The 15,087-nt window shown below is 42.9% G+C and overlaps 1 protein-coding gene across 1 annotated transcript; it reads left to right on the top strand.

The window, feature by feature from the left end:
- Positions 1-8,841: 8,841 nt before the first annotated feature.
- LOC107045061 lies at positions 8,842-14,791 on the top strand. Its single transcript, XM_029126584.1, has 7 exons — positions 8,842-8,926; positions 10,809-12,022; positions 12,165-12,369; positions 12,540-13,037; positions 13,143-13,369; positions 13,544-13,842; positions 13,984-14,791. Exons 1-7 carry the CDS (start codon positions 8,842-8,844, stop codon positions 14,789-14,791), a joined length of 3,336 nt encoding a protein of 1,111 aa, XP_028982417.1.
- The last annotated feature ends 296 nt before the right edge of the window (positions 14,792-15,087 follow it).

Genomic DNA, 15,087 nt, shown 5'->3' with positions numbered 1-15,087 from the left:
GAACAAAAAGAAATGAACGAATTTAATCTTCTAGGCAGGCTCTTACCCGTTTTATTGTTTCAATTGATGATTCGCCTTCTTGAAGACTGCAGAAATAACCTTCAAAATAAAAGGCGCTACCCTGGCGATTGAGGTGCCACGGAGGAGCCATGGTATTGCATGGCTGTTCCGTGGCTGTTCCCTGGCTGATTAATTTTTTCGCTAAAAAAATTATTTTTCAGGTTTCCACGGATTAATAAACCCTCAGGATATTAATGTTTAGTACTTAGACACAATTTGAAACGGAAACCGAATCTGAAAAAGCTTTTTTCGATGAAAAATAAGAATGCAAATAGTTGTTACACACACAGTTACACATCGCTTATCATGGCCGCCTGCAATTGATACCTACATTACCGACCGCTGGCGCATGAATTGTCGACTGGGATGTCCATCTAGGTAAAATTGTGGCGCTAAAAAATTTAAAGCTGATTTTGTGGCAATGTGAAGGGCTTTTATTTTCTCTTTCGAGAATTTTTCCTTTTTGTTTCAATTTTTGTGCGGTTTACGCATACATGGGTGGATAATCGTGGGAGGGTTTTATCGGGCGTTGAGAAGGGGGGGGGGGGGTAGAAAAAAGGGTTTTCATTAAATGAACGGGGGCAAGAAAATAGTCGGAACTAAGGGTCATGAGAGTTATATGGAAGTCATATGAAGGTCAGTATGAGGGTCATATGGGGGTCACAGGGAGGTCAGTTTGAGGGTCATTATGAGGGTCAGCATGAGTGTTAGTATGAGGGTCAATATTAGGGTCAGTATGAGGGTCAATATGAGGGTCAGATGAGAGTTATATGGAAATCATATGAGAGTAATATGAAGGTCAGTATGACGGTCATATGAGGGTCATATGAAGGTCACATGAGGATCATACGAAGGTCAGTATGACGGCCATATGAGAGTCAGTATGAGGGTCATATGGGGGTCATAGGAAGGTCAGTTTGAGGGTTAGTATGGGGATAATATGAAGGTCAGTATGACGGCCATATGTGTCAGTATGAGGGTCATATGTGGGACATATGAGTCATACGAGGGTCATCATGAAGGTCATTATGAGGGTCAGTGTGAGGATCATTATGCGGGTCAGTATGAGTGTCAGTATGAGGGTCAATATGAGGGTCAGATGAGAGTTATATAGAGGTCAGATGAGGGTCAGTATGAGGGTCATATGAGAGTTATATGGAGGTCATATGAGGGTTAGTATGAGGGTCAGGTGAGAGTTATGTGGAAGTCATATCAGGGTCAGTATGAGGGGCATATGGGGGTTATACGTAAACCAGTATGAGGGTCATATGAGAGTTATATGGAGGTCATATGAAGGTCAGTATGAGTGTCAGTTTGAGGGTCAGTATGAGTCATTATTAGGGTTAGTATGAGTATCAGTATGAGGGTCATATGAAAGTTATATGAAGAGTTATATGAGAGTTATATGACGGCCATGTGAGAGTCAGTATGAGGGCGATATGGGGGTCATATGAAGATCAGTTTAGGGGTTAGTATGAGAGTCAATATGAGGGTCAGTTGAGAGTTATATGGAGGTCATATGAGGATCAGTATCAGGGTCATACGAGAGTCAGTATGAGGGTCATATGAGAGTCAGTATGAGTCAGTATGAGGGTCAGTATGAAGGTCAGAATGAGTATTAGTTTGAGGGTCAGTATGAGTGTCATTATTAGGGTTAGTATGAGAGTCAGTATGGGGGTCATATGAGAGTTATATGAAGGTCAGCATGACGGCCATATAAGAGTCAGTATGAGGGTCATATGAGGGTCTTATGAAGGTCATATGGGGCTTTTATGGGGTTATACAGAGCAAGGATATCATAACTTGGTTGCTCTGGTGATATAATAAACTATTCAGCTTCACTGAACTCTGCTTCAGTACTTGCAGTCTCAGTCTTCTCGTCTCAGTTTCAGTCTTATAGTCCAGTGAATGAAGTCTGGAAATGCATGGTTTTGAAAGTCAGCTTGCGTTTTTGTATATAAATCAGTTTTTTTATTGTAATCAACATATTAGACCAATCAGGGTGCTCACCCTCCAAGAATGGGTGGAAAAAATTGACAATTACCCCCAAAAACGTGTTTTCTAAAATAACTCGAGAAATACTCGAGTTACGATGTAAAAGGTAAAAATAAAGTTGTAGAGCGCGAAATTCTCTACAAAAAAGGTCTCAACGACTTCACCCCTATTCTGCATCGTTCATCCCCCCGAGCCGTTGGAATATGTGGGGTGAGAAAAATTTTGAAAAAACATTGAAGAAGAAACTTTTTTCAATTTTTTCGTCTTGCTGAACTTTCAAAAAGGTTCCGGCTTCATGTCTAATTTTTTTCACCCCTTCGGGAAGCAATTTTCATGTAATTACAACTTAAAATTGAGTATAACTTTTTTGTTAATTGACGATTTTTTTTTCTTTTCATAATTTTTATTATAATTTTCCCGACAGTTTTTGTAGGAAATATTTTCCTCTATCTCCGACAGGTATCAAGTTGAACGCGATTTTCTATTTCTACCCCTCAAGGTAGGTTCTGACTGAGAACCCTTGGTGCGAGAGACAAAACAATGAGTATATGTCGGCGCTGCTCGCACGCACACCAGCCTCTCCCCAACTCAATGCGCTTGCGCGTGACGTCACCGCATAGTCAGAGTGTCAGAAATGAGCGTGCGACAATTTTTGTATTTTCCCGAAAATTTGTGCCAAAAGGTCGTACAATGACCTCTCCAAGGAACAGTGAATCTCCACGTATCAGATGATTCAGAATCATCTGAGCATAACTTTTGGGGACATTTTTTTAAAAATTTTTCAAGGGGGATTTTCAAATTTTTTCCAAATTTGGACCAAAAGGTCTGATAATGACCTCTGCAGGGGAGAGGGAATCTCCACGTTTCAGATGATTCTGAATCATCTGAGCCTAACTTTTGGGGACATTTTTTTTTCATTTTTTCGAGGGGGATTTTCAAATTTTTTCCAAATTTGGGCCAAACGGTCTGATAATGACCTCTCCAGGGGAGAGTGAATCTCCACGTTTCAGATGATTTTGAATCATTTTAGCATAACTTTTGGGGACATTTTTTTTAAAATTTTTCAAGGGGGATTTTCAAATTTTTTCCAAATTTGGGCCAAACGGTCTGATAATGACCTCTCCAGGGGAGAGTGAATCTCCACGTTTCAGATGATTTTGAATCATTTTAGCATAACTTTTGGGGACATTTTTTTTTCATTTTTTAAGGGAGATTTTCAATTTTTTTCCGAATTTGAGCTAAAAGGTCGCATAATGATCTCTCCAGGGGAGAGTGAATCTCCACGTTTCAGGTGATTCTGAATCATCTAAGTATAACTTTTGGGGACCATTTTTTTTCTTTTTCAATGGGGATTTCCTAATTTTTTCCAAATTTCCAAATTTCCACCATACAAAATATAAGAGATAAACTGCTGTTAATCTCATACAAAATATCCATTTTGACGTCACTGAAGGAGTACAAGAGAAGGGCGGGGTGAGTGCGTGAATGCGAAGAGAGAATTTACCAATTCGATTTTTCATTCTAGATATCAATAATAATCAAAATCGACCAGTTCGAACTCATCATCATCGTTACTTTCGCTTCTTCCTCCTTCGTTTTCTTCTTCCTCTTCATCATCTGAATCATATCTGTAGATATTTTTCCTCTGAACAGGCCGAATTTCTTGATCCGCGTCACTTTCAACATCGGTTTCCTCCTCTGCCGGTTCATCTGAGTTTGTGACAGGTTGATTCAGACAATTATCATCATCAGTGCGGTATTTGCACAGTTTACTGCAATTTAGCCCAGCTTTTTTGCAGACACACACAGCCGTGTTGCATTTACTCCTTGCACATTTACAACATACCTGAAAATCATTTTCACATGTGTTAAACAGAGAATGTACGTATTCAGCTCCAAAATGTTTTCACTGTTCACTCTTCTTTTCCACGTGTTGACGCTTTATCCGACTACAACGTGACGTCATGCGCAAGCGCATTGAGTGGGAGTGAGGCTGGCCATTTATTTTTCAAGAAATTTTATGGAATTTAGTCGTTATATCGATTTGGGACATATTTTGTTTCATAACATTTTCTCATAGCTGTCATGGTTACAGAGATATCGCGGATGCAATTCCAGCGAGCGGCGCGCTGGGACTATTGCGCGGCGGCAACGCACTCCGGAGTCTTTTAAAAAAAAATGGTTGGACAGAGAAAAAAATGGTTGAAACAAAAGATGTTCATTACAAAAAAATACATCAGATTTTTTTTGACTTTTTCAATTATTCCAAGTAATTTTCGAGATATTCAACGTTTTATGGGCGATGACGGGACAAATTCGCATTGCGTTAATTATTAAACCGTGATTATTTCGTTAACTACTAGGAATAGACCAAAATGTCTAATAACTTAAAAGATGATNTTTTCAATGGGGATTTCCTAATTTTTTCCAAATTTCCAAATTTCCACCATACAAAATATAAGAGATAAACTGCTGTTAATCTCATACAAAATATCCATTTTGACGTCACTGAAGGAGTACAAGAGAAGGGCGGGGTGAGTGCGTGAATGCGAAGAGAGAATTTACCAATTCGATTTTTCATTCTAGATATCAATAATAATCAAAATCGACCAGTTCGAACTCATCATCATCGTTACTTTCGCTTCTTCCTCCTTCGTTTTCTTCTTCCTCTTCATCATCTGAATCATATCTGTAGATATTTTTCCTCTGAACAGGCCGAATTTCTTGATCCGCGTCACTTTCAACATCGGTTTCCTCCTCTGCCGGTTCATCTGAGTTTGTGACAGGTTGATTCAGACAATTATCATCATCAGTGCGGTATTTGCACAGTTTACTGCAATTTAGCCCAGCTTTTTTGCAGACACACACAGCCGTGTTGCATTTACTCCTTGCACATTTACAACATACCTGAAAATCATTTTCACATGTGTTAAACAGAGAATGTACGTATTCAGCTCCAAAATGTTTTCACTGTTCACTCTTCTTTTCCACGTGTTGACGCTTTATCCGACTACAACGTGACGTCATGCGCAAGCGCATTGAGTGGGAGTGAGGCTGGCCATTTATTTTTCAAGAAATTTTATGGAATTTAGTCGTTATATCGATTTGGGACATATTTTGTTTCATAACATTTTCTCATAGCTGTCATGGTTACAGAGATATCGCGGATGCAATTCCAGCGAGCGGCGCGCTGGGACTATTGCGCGGCGGCAACGCACTCCGGAGTCTTTTAAAAAAAAATGGTTGGACAGAGAAAAAAATGGTTGAAACAAAAGATGTTCATTACAAAAAAATACATCAGATTTTTTTTGACTTTTTCAATTATTCCAAGTAATTTTCGAGATATTCAACGTTTTATGGGCGATGACGGGACAAATTCGCATTGCGTTAATTATTAAACCGTGATTATTTCGTTAACTACTAGGAATAGACCAAAATGTCTAATAACTTAAAAGATGATTCATGAAATTACCAATATCTTTTGTTTCAACTTTTTTTCTCTAGCTCCATTCGTTCAGCAACCAACTCTCTCTGTGAAATTCGCTCAACTCGTTACTCTGCTATTTGTTCGCTAAACAACGCGCAATCTAGCCAGAAAATCACACGGAAAAATAAACTCTCTGAAAATACGATCTTGACCCTCAGGAGTCTCAATGCAAACTGAGGGTGAATTCTTCAATTCCGTAGGATGAAAACAAAACTCAAAAATGAAAACATAGACAAGGCTATTGTGTACGAATTCGGAGACAACTGTGGCAATACCACATAACACTGCGAAGCTGTTGTACGACGTGTGGAGTTGAGGTGGACGTTCAATGCACTCATACTCTGATTTGCGCCAAGAATATTTTCTGAACGGACGGAGCTAGAGAAAAAAAGTCGCAACAAAAGATATTGGTAATTTTATGACTTATCATTTGAGTTGTTAGACATTTTGGTCTATTCCTAGTACTGAACGAGATAATCATGGTTTAATGATCAACGCAATGCGAATTTGTTCCGTCATCGCCCATAAAACTTTGAATATCTCGAAAATTACTTGGAATAATTGAAAAAGTCAAAAAACTGATCTGATGTATTTTTTTTTAATGAACATCTTTTGTTTCAACCATTTTTTTCTCCGTCCAACCATTTTTCTTAAAAAGACTCCGGAGCGCGTTGCCGCCGCGCAATAGTGCCAGCGCGCCACTCGCTGGACTTGCATCCGCGATATCTCTGCAACCACGACAGCTATGAGAAAATGTTATAAAACAATGTTCGAAATGCAGCTTACATCTCCATATTGGTCACGGTCAACTATCTCGGCCATCTCCGAAAATCTCCGTGATCCTTCGAGTCAACGGACACAGGTTAGCGCGGCACCCGGAAGAGTCAGTCACATCAGTTGTGTTTCGGCNTTAAAAAGACTCCGGAGCGCGTTGCCGCCGCGCAATAGTGCCAGCGCGCCACTCGCTGGACTTGCATCCGCGATATCTCTGCAACCACGACAGCTATGAGAAAATGTTATAAAACAATGTTCGAAATGCAGCTTACATCTCCATATTGGTCACGGTCAACTATCTCGGCCATCTCCGAAAATCTCCGTGATCCTTCGAGTCAACGGACACAGGTTAGCGCGGCACCCGGAAGAGTCAGTCACATCAGTTGTGTTTCGGCATCGTCACGATAATGATAGAGTAGAGTCAGTTATTCATCAGTATTCCAAATTTAATATCTTGTTCAGTACATCAACTTGTTGATTAATTTCAGTCTAAATTCAGTGACTCAACGAATTAACAGTGAAAGACAATTATCCGTATAACTAGACATTCAACAATTAAAATACCAAAGAGTGTAAAAATACTTGACAAGTGGTTCGATCCCACAGAAATATAGTGTGATTTTTTTTAATCCGGCTAAAATAATTTTCCCAACATCTCCTTCCACATTTTCATCCCACATCCACCCTAACCCTAGACATTCACCAAACAGTGGTCCTTCGAGCCGGATAGTGGGTGAAAACGTATGTAAAGTGCTGTGGAAAATTGAAGGGACGCCTCGTGTCGAACAAACTTTCGGGGTTCACACGGGAAAATCAACGGACAGTTCTAGAACATTCGCTTTGTTTACACCCGCAAGGGCGACGGGGTAACAAAGGACATAGTGAGTGTATCAGTGTCGGAAATCGGGAAATCTCGGGAGTGACGAGTGTCGTCGAAGCCCACCAACACTTGGCCACGTGCGCCACGCAACAGGCGACTCACCAAAGTTCGGCAGTCGGTAACTCACCCAACTCTCAACAGCTGATAACTCACGTAAACCGACAACTGAGCACGGACAATCACCATTGCAGACGACACTAAGGTCAACGAACCCAAAGAAGCAACTCAACAACCAGAGAGCGATAGTGGGGGAATCGTGCAAGTCACACAAAAGAAGGGACTGCCAGCAAAAAATGAGGCAGTTATAACTAAGCCAATCACCACTCCTGAGGAGATCAACAGTCCAAGTGGATCGTCAGGATCAAAAGAGCCCGCTCAACAAAAGTCAACGCCTGCAGCTTCAAAATTAGCACTCACCATGCAGCAGGAAAGTCAATTAAGATTATTAACATTCAAAGTAGAGACTCTCATGGAGATCTATCATGACCTCCCGCAGGACGTTGAAAACGAAGAGGACCTCACCCTAGAGGAGTTAGACGGGCACAAAGGGATAATCGAGGCAGAATGGAACGAATATTTTCAAATTTATGCCAATCTAGCCGAGTTTCTTCCCCCTGATCATGAGTATGTCAACGAAATGATACATGAACGAGCCACCAGGACAAGACGACAAGCCCTGATGCTCATTGCTCGGTTAAAGGGTCAACTGGCAAGGAAGAAGGATTCAATTAGCAGCTCAACGGATCAAAGCCAGGCAAATCAGCTAAAGCGTCTTGACATCAAGCCATTCGATGGGAAACCGGAGGAATGGAAGGAGTTCAGTGACCTTTTCTTGTCACTGGTGGGAAACGTAACGTCAATTCCACTAGTACAGAAATTGGTGAGACTAAAAGGATGCCTGAGAGGTCCTGCAGCAGCTCTCCTCTCAACATTTCAGGCTAAGGACAAAAACTATGAAAAGGCTTGGCAGAAACTCACCAGGAAGTACGAGGACCCTAGACTCGTCGCTCAGTCGCTGTTTAACAGAATCCTGACGCTGCCGAAAATCACCCAAGCGACAGAAGAGAACCTCAGCGCCAAAGGAGCAGCAGCATTGGAGACCCTCGATCAACTGCAAGACGTGACGGGGTTAACGACGGAGAACATCGCTGAACAGCTGATAGCCTACTTGCTGAGGAGATCTCTTGATGCAGAGACACTCAAGCAGTGGGAACTAAAGCTGGGAGACTCCAAGGATTTCCCGAGCCTTAAGGAGTTCGTGGCATTCATCGAGGCCTGCGGCAGAGGGATCAACGCAGGTGCAAAACTGTTATCAACGAAGGAAATCAACACAGCTACGAAGAAGTCAGTTCCACCAAAGAAAAGGAGCACCTATACAGCAGCAACTCACCAGCAGGAAAATAAGGAGCCAGAAAGGCTACTCCTCAGGAACTGCTGTGCCTACTGTCAGGACAAGCATTTCATCGCATCTTGCCAGAGATTCATTGAGCTCACCCCAGCTAAGAGAAACGACGTCGTTATCACCAAGGGGCTGTGCTTCAACTGCTTAGGGCCACACACGAAGGCCAAGTGCACGTCGGACAAGAAGTGCCATTAATGCAGCAGGTACCACCACACTCTCATCCATGGAGGGAGCTCATGGACGATGAGCCCGCCTCCAGCACGACGCACTGCAGCTGAGCCCGTCCACACCGCCGGAACGTCCAGGCAGCAAGAGGATCACGGGAACAGTGAGTGAATGAATTCAACCTCAATAGCACACTCACCATCTCATTGATCATTCCTCAACATTAGAATCCAGTACATCACCACCAGTAGCAGTAAACTTCAACAACAAAATGATCAATGAGAAACCAACTTTCTTAACATTTCAGCAGTGTAGCCCCATCTGGGAATAATATTCAAAGATTTAGCCACATAAACAAGTGTTCGTACAAGATTTGAGGTGTGTGTGCGACGCATGCGCTGAAGACACACATAGACCAATTTCATTTTGCAATAAAGTCACTCCTCAACACAATTCACTTGAATTAGTTGAGACAAAGGTAAATACAGTCAATTTAAATAAAAAAAGAATGTTGCTACATGAGTTTATAGTCATTTGTGATAATTATAATAACCTAATTCAATTCTTAATGAAACATGGAGTAATTAAAGATATTATGGAGTGCCCCACGTGTCAGACACAATTGAGGTTAGACCTTAACAGTCTTAACTTTCGTTGTAGAAGATCTATTCCATTAAGTGAGGGTCAACTTCTGCAAGAAAAATGTAATACAAAAATTAAGGTATTTAGTAACACCATTTTTAATAACTCAAAGGTGAAGCTCCAGACATATTGTCGTTTCATAGGTTATAAACTCTGCATAAATCCTACAAAAAACTTCATCGAGCAGCAATTAACATTAACTTAAAAAACAGTGGTGAAAATGAATAAGTGTTTCAGAAACCTATGTAAGTTAAGTCTGGCTGGTAAATTCAGAAGAGTTGGAGGAATTGGTAAGGTAGTGGAGTGTGACGAAACACGTTTTGGGCCTGGTGAGAGTTCCGCCAATGCAGAGCTGGGTTACTGGGTGTTTGGAGGAATCGACCGCTCAACAGGAGAGATTTTTGCTGAAGTGGTAGTGGACAGAACAGCTGGGACATTAGCAGAACTTATAAAAAAAAATGTACTCGAAGGCACCATCGTTTGTACAGACCGATGGAGGGCTTATAATGCCATACAGAAAGAGGGTTATCCTCATCAAACCGTTAACCACAAGTACCACTGTGTTGACCCTGAAGATGGAACGCATACACATAACATAGAACGTCTATGGTCAGCAATGAAATCTTACATCCCAATCAAAGGAGGAGTGAAAGAACACTTTGGTGAATACTTTGCTGAATTTTTCTATGTCAGAGAACATCACTATGAGACAAGAACACCAGATTTCTTCAAAGGCCTCAAGGACATCAACACAGAAGACTTTCCATGAAACCCAGCTTTCCAAGAACAATCCAACCAGACAAACTTAAAGAGCCCACTCCAGGTGGATGAAATAATTTCTCAAACAATTTTCAAAAAAATAATTTATAAAAAAAATAAAAATATAATTTAAAGAGATTGAGTCCGGAGATAAAAAAATAAAATAACCTCAATAAGAAAGACCAAAATGAAATCGCAATGGTGCTCTCGCCCTCGATATACAAGTTTTCAATGGTTTTATGGAAAAAGTTGAGATGATAAATTCCTAAATTTAATTTTGCCCTTTGAAGGTGGGGTGTGGGAGGATAATACACTTGATTTACATAATACCCAATTGATGTTAAAAAAAAAAAACAAAAAAAAAACTTCCTAAATAATAATTACAAGTTTAGGCCAACTCCAACATGGGATAAAAAACAACCAAAAAATGAGGTTTAGGGAACAATACAAAAATGCGGATTGGAGGCAAAAAGATGCACCAACCACATACATTTTTGGGACCGGAACCTCTACCACGTCCACGTCGTGGTCCTGGAAGCATGTCTGAGTGTAGAGGGGCGCGAAAGATTAGCCATTGTACTCAATTTTGGTTGTGGCCCCTGTTCTCCATTGGAACCAGAACGTCAACCACGAAAATCACCAAGGAGAAGCAGATCAACAGTCAGTGCTGTTGGCAACAGCACGAGTAAAAGTCATATCACCGAGAGGATTCACGACAAAAGCCAGAGCACTCATCGACCAGGGTTCAGAGGTATCGTTTATCTCCGAACAATTAGTTAATCAACTGCATTTACAGAGAAGAGCATCAACAGTGGAGCTAGTGGGAATTAGTGGAATTAAATCAGGACACACTAGAGGAATAGTTTCAGTCATTCTACAAGCGAGCCATGGGACTTATCAACTGCAACTCAACGCCCACATTCTAAAGAAGCTCACCGCAATAATTCCGTCATTTTCATGCTCATCAGCGAGGATCGGCTCACTTCAGAATCTTCACCTAGCCGATCCCCATTATCTGAGGCCTGGACCAATCGCCATCATACTAGGGGCTGACAACTATGGGCGGATCATCATGGATGAAGTTGTCAAGTCAGAGCAATCGAGAGTAGTTGGCCAACGTACAGTATTCGGTTGGATACTATCCGGACCAATCGAATGCACAAATTGTTCAATAAAGGTATCTCTATCAGCTGTACGAGAATCTTCGAATGAACAACTTCTAGAGCTTCTCCAGAAATTTTGGGTCCAGGAAGGACTGCCAAACGAGAGATCATCAACATCAGAGCTTTCACCAGATGAGTACGAGTGCGAGATGCACTTTAGAGCAACTCATAGCAGAGACAACACCGGGCGATACATCGTGAGACTGCCCCTCAAAACTTCAGCAGCAGCGCTCGGAGAATCGAAATTCAAAGCAGCACGTCAACTCAAATCGATCGTGAGTCGACTCAACACAGATCAAGCATACTCCCAGTTGTACAGAGAGTTCATCAACAAGTACGCAGCACTGGGGCACATGAGAATAGCACCAGAGACTCCAGAACCCGTGCCAGCCTACTATCTTCCACATCACGGGGTATTGAGAGAGGAGGCCATCACAACGAAGCTGAGAGTCGTATTCAATGGCTCCAGCCCTAGTTCATCAGGTATGTCACTTAACGATATACTGTATTCTGGTGAAAAATTGGAGAACGATGCCATGGTTATCCTGACTTGGATGAGGAGGCACAGGCTCGTGTTTGGCACGGATATTGTCAAGATGTTCCGTCAGATACGAGTTCACCAAGATGACTGGGATCTTCAGAGAATCCTGTGGATCGACGAGAATCAACAACCAGTCACCTACCAGTTAACGACAGTCACCTATGGACTAAATTGTTCTCCATGGTTGTCGTTACGTGTTCTTTAACAACTAGCAGAAGATGAAGGGCACCGCTTCCCACCGGCAGTAGAGACACTCACCAGAGGTCGTTACGTTGACGACATTTACGGCGGTGCAGAGACAGAAGACGGTCTCAAGGAGATCGCAAGGCAACTACAAGGGTTTTGCCATGCAGGAGGCTTCTCTCTACAGAAGTGGAGCAGCAATTGTCCAGAGGCTCTGCATGAGTTGGGCCTATCAACGGAAGAAGAAATTATCTAGTTCGAGGAGTCAGTCACCAAGGTACTTGGATTGTGTTGGCATCAATCCACCGACACATTCCGGTACAAATCAAAGGATCTCAATACGACGACAATCACCAAGAGAGTAGTCTCTTCTGAAATAGCCCAGATCTTTGATCCACTGGGATTTATCGCACCAGTTGTCGTCCAGGGAAAGATTCTCCTACAAGACCTTTGGAGATTGAAATTAAAATGGGATGATCCTCTTCCAGACGAGTATATTCAACGCTGGAAGATATTCCGAGAGAATCTTAACGACCTAGACAGAGTAACTGTACCTAGATGGCTGAGAATTTCAACAGAGACACTCAACATCCAAATTCATGGATTTGCAGATGCTTCAACAGTAGCCATGAGTACAGTGGTGTATATTCGCACCAAAACCATCAACGACTCGACATCAACAGTGCTGGCATGCGCGAAGACGAAGGTAGCACCACTCAAGCGCATGACCATCCCTCGTCTAGAGCTCACAGCGGCTCTTCTACTGACTCAGCTAGTGGCATCAACGAAGCAAATGCTCCAACTCGACCAGGTAGATACCTATCTCTGGGCTGATTCTTCAGTAGCACTAGCTTGGATCAGGAGCCACGCATCAAGATGGAAGGACTTCGTCCACAACAGGGTCGTCAAGATCCAGGAAACTCTCCCGAATGCCACCTGGAGACATGTCAGTGGAAAGGAGAATCCAGCTGATTGTGCCTCCAGAGGCATATCACTGAGCCAGCTAGCAGATCATCAACTGTGGTGGTCAGGACCTGAATAGATCAATCAGGATCCTGAAGAATGGCCACAATCATCAATCGACGCTCCAGCCATCGACATCCCAGAGGTGGCCAGAGAAGCAAAACCAGCACCAGCACATCCAGTTGCAATTAAAATCAACGAAATCGCAGAGCTACTCAACAAGTATCAGACGATGGCTAAATTGCTAGCCGTAACAGCTACGGTCAACAGAGCTATCGACAGATTCAGGAGGCAGCCAATGCCCCCGGGACCTGTCTTGACGACAAGAGAACTCAACGACGCGAGGTTATTTTGGGTAAAGATAACCCTACATCAATACTTTGGGCCAGCCATTCGAGTACTCTAGAAAAATCACCAACTGCCGAGAAATCATCAACAAGCTAAGCTGACATCCACACTAGACAACGAAAGGATCATGAACTCCCAGCTAAATCCAGATGAAATTCACCCAATAATCTTGCCTCGCCAGTCACGCCTCACCACACTAGTCATCGAAGAAGCTCACCACAAAACACTCCACGGAGGAACTCAACTCACCTTGGCCTACACACGTCAAAGGTACTGGATAATCGGCGGCAGAGGCACAGTTAGAGCGTATATTCAACGCTGTGCCATCTGCACCAGACACCGAGGAAGACAGGCCCAGCAACCGATGGGTCCACTACCAGCAACGAGATTCCCACCAGCAAGAGCATTTCTCCACACAGGGGTGGACTATGCAGGACCATTCACCATCCTCAAATGGAGACCAACGAATGCACAATCAGGGTCAGTGCACATTGCAGTTTTTGTGTGCTTCACCACATCAGCAGTTCACCTAGAGCTAGTCACCAGACAGACAACTGACGCCTTCATCGGAGCCTACAAGAGATTCACCGGAAGACGTGGTATTCCAGCTGTCATGTACAGTGACAATTCCACTACCTTCGTAGGCGCAGCAGAGGTCCTAGACAAGATCTATCACCGAGCATCCAGAAAAAATCAGCAGGTTCAGGCTGCTCTCGCCACCAATGGGACTCAATGGAGCTTTTCACCACCACGAGCACCCCATTTTGGTGGCCAGTGGGAAGCAGCCGTGAAATCAACAAAGTATCACCTTAGAAGAGTCTTGGGGACAACAACACTCACATTTGAGGAACTCAACAGTGTCGTAATACAGATAGAGGCCTGCCTAAATTCCAGGCCAATCTGTCGCATGTCAGATGATCCAGACGATCTCCAAGTACTCACCCCAGGACACTTCTTGATAGGTGAGCCTCTTCAACTGATTCCAAAGCCATCAATCATCGACAAGAACCCCAGCAACCTGCAGAGATGGAACCTGGTAACGCAGCTAACTCAACAATTCTGGTTCAGGTGGGCCAAAGAGTGTCTTCAACGTTATCAAGCAATCTATAAGTGGACACATCGAGAAGAGAACATCAAGGTTGGCGACATGGTGCTGATGATCGACGAAAATTATCCATTAGCACAATGGCCAATCGGACGAGTCATTGCGATACGCCCAGGAGCAGATGGGCTAACGAAAGTCGCAACCATAAGAACCGCAAAAGCAGAAGTACCAAGGCAGGCAGATGGATCACCAATCATACAAAACATCAGAACAATCTACACAGAGCTTGACAGACCAATCACCAAGCTTTGCCTACTGCCATCAGATCCACCACCTCCAGATCAACCTCCAGATGATGATGCAGAAGAAGCTCAACAGGATTAGAATCACCATTAATTCATCATCCCTGATGATGGATTGCCCCCGGGGTGTCGGAAAAGAAGCTTAAATCTCCATATTGGTCACGGTCAACTAACTCGGCCATCTCCGAAAATCTCCGTGACCCTTCGGGTCAACGGACACAGGTTAGCGCGGCACCAATCAACTTGTTGATTAATTTCAGTCTAAATTCAGTGACTCAACGAATTAACAGTGAAAGACAATTATCCGTATAACTAGACATTCAATAATTAAAATACCAAAAAGTGTAAAAATACTTGACAAGTGGTTCGATCCCACAG

The sequence above is a fragment of the Diachasma alloeum genome, unplaced genomic scaffold (genome assembly GCF_001412515.2).
Source record: "Diachasma alloeum isolate Michigan unplaced genomic scaffold, Dall2.0 Dall_scaffold_00867, whole genome shotgun sequence".
NCBI classification, from domain to species: Eukaryota; Metazoa; Arthropoda; class Insecta; order Hymenoptera; family Braconidae; genus Diachasma; species Diachasma alloeum.
Note: the sequence above shows the minus strand (reverse complement) of the source record. Positions and strands in the feature narration are given on the sequence as shown.

Bases quoted from the DNA above. Each gene is read 5' to 3' on its own strand.
- LOC107045061 (XM_029126584.1), top strand. From the start codon at position 8,842: ATGAGCCCGCCTCCAGCACGACGCACTGCAGCTGAGCCCGTCCACACC. The intron at 12,370-12,539 runs GTACAAATCAAA...ATCCTCTTCCAG, and splicing joins CAATCCACCGACACATTCCG to ACGAGTATATTCAACGCTGG. The intron at 13,038-13,142 runs GCATATCACTGA...TCGACGCTCCAG, and splicing joins AGCTGATTGTGCCTCCAGAG to CCATCGACATCCCAGAGGTG.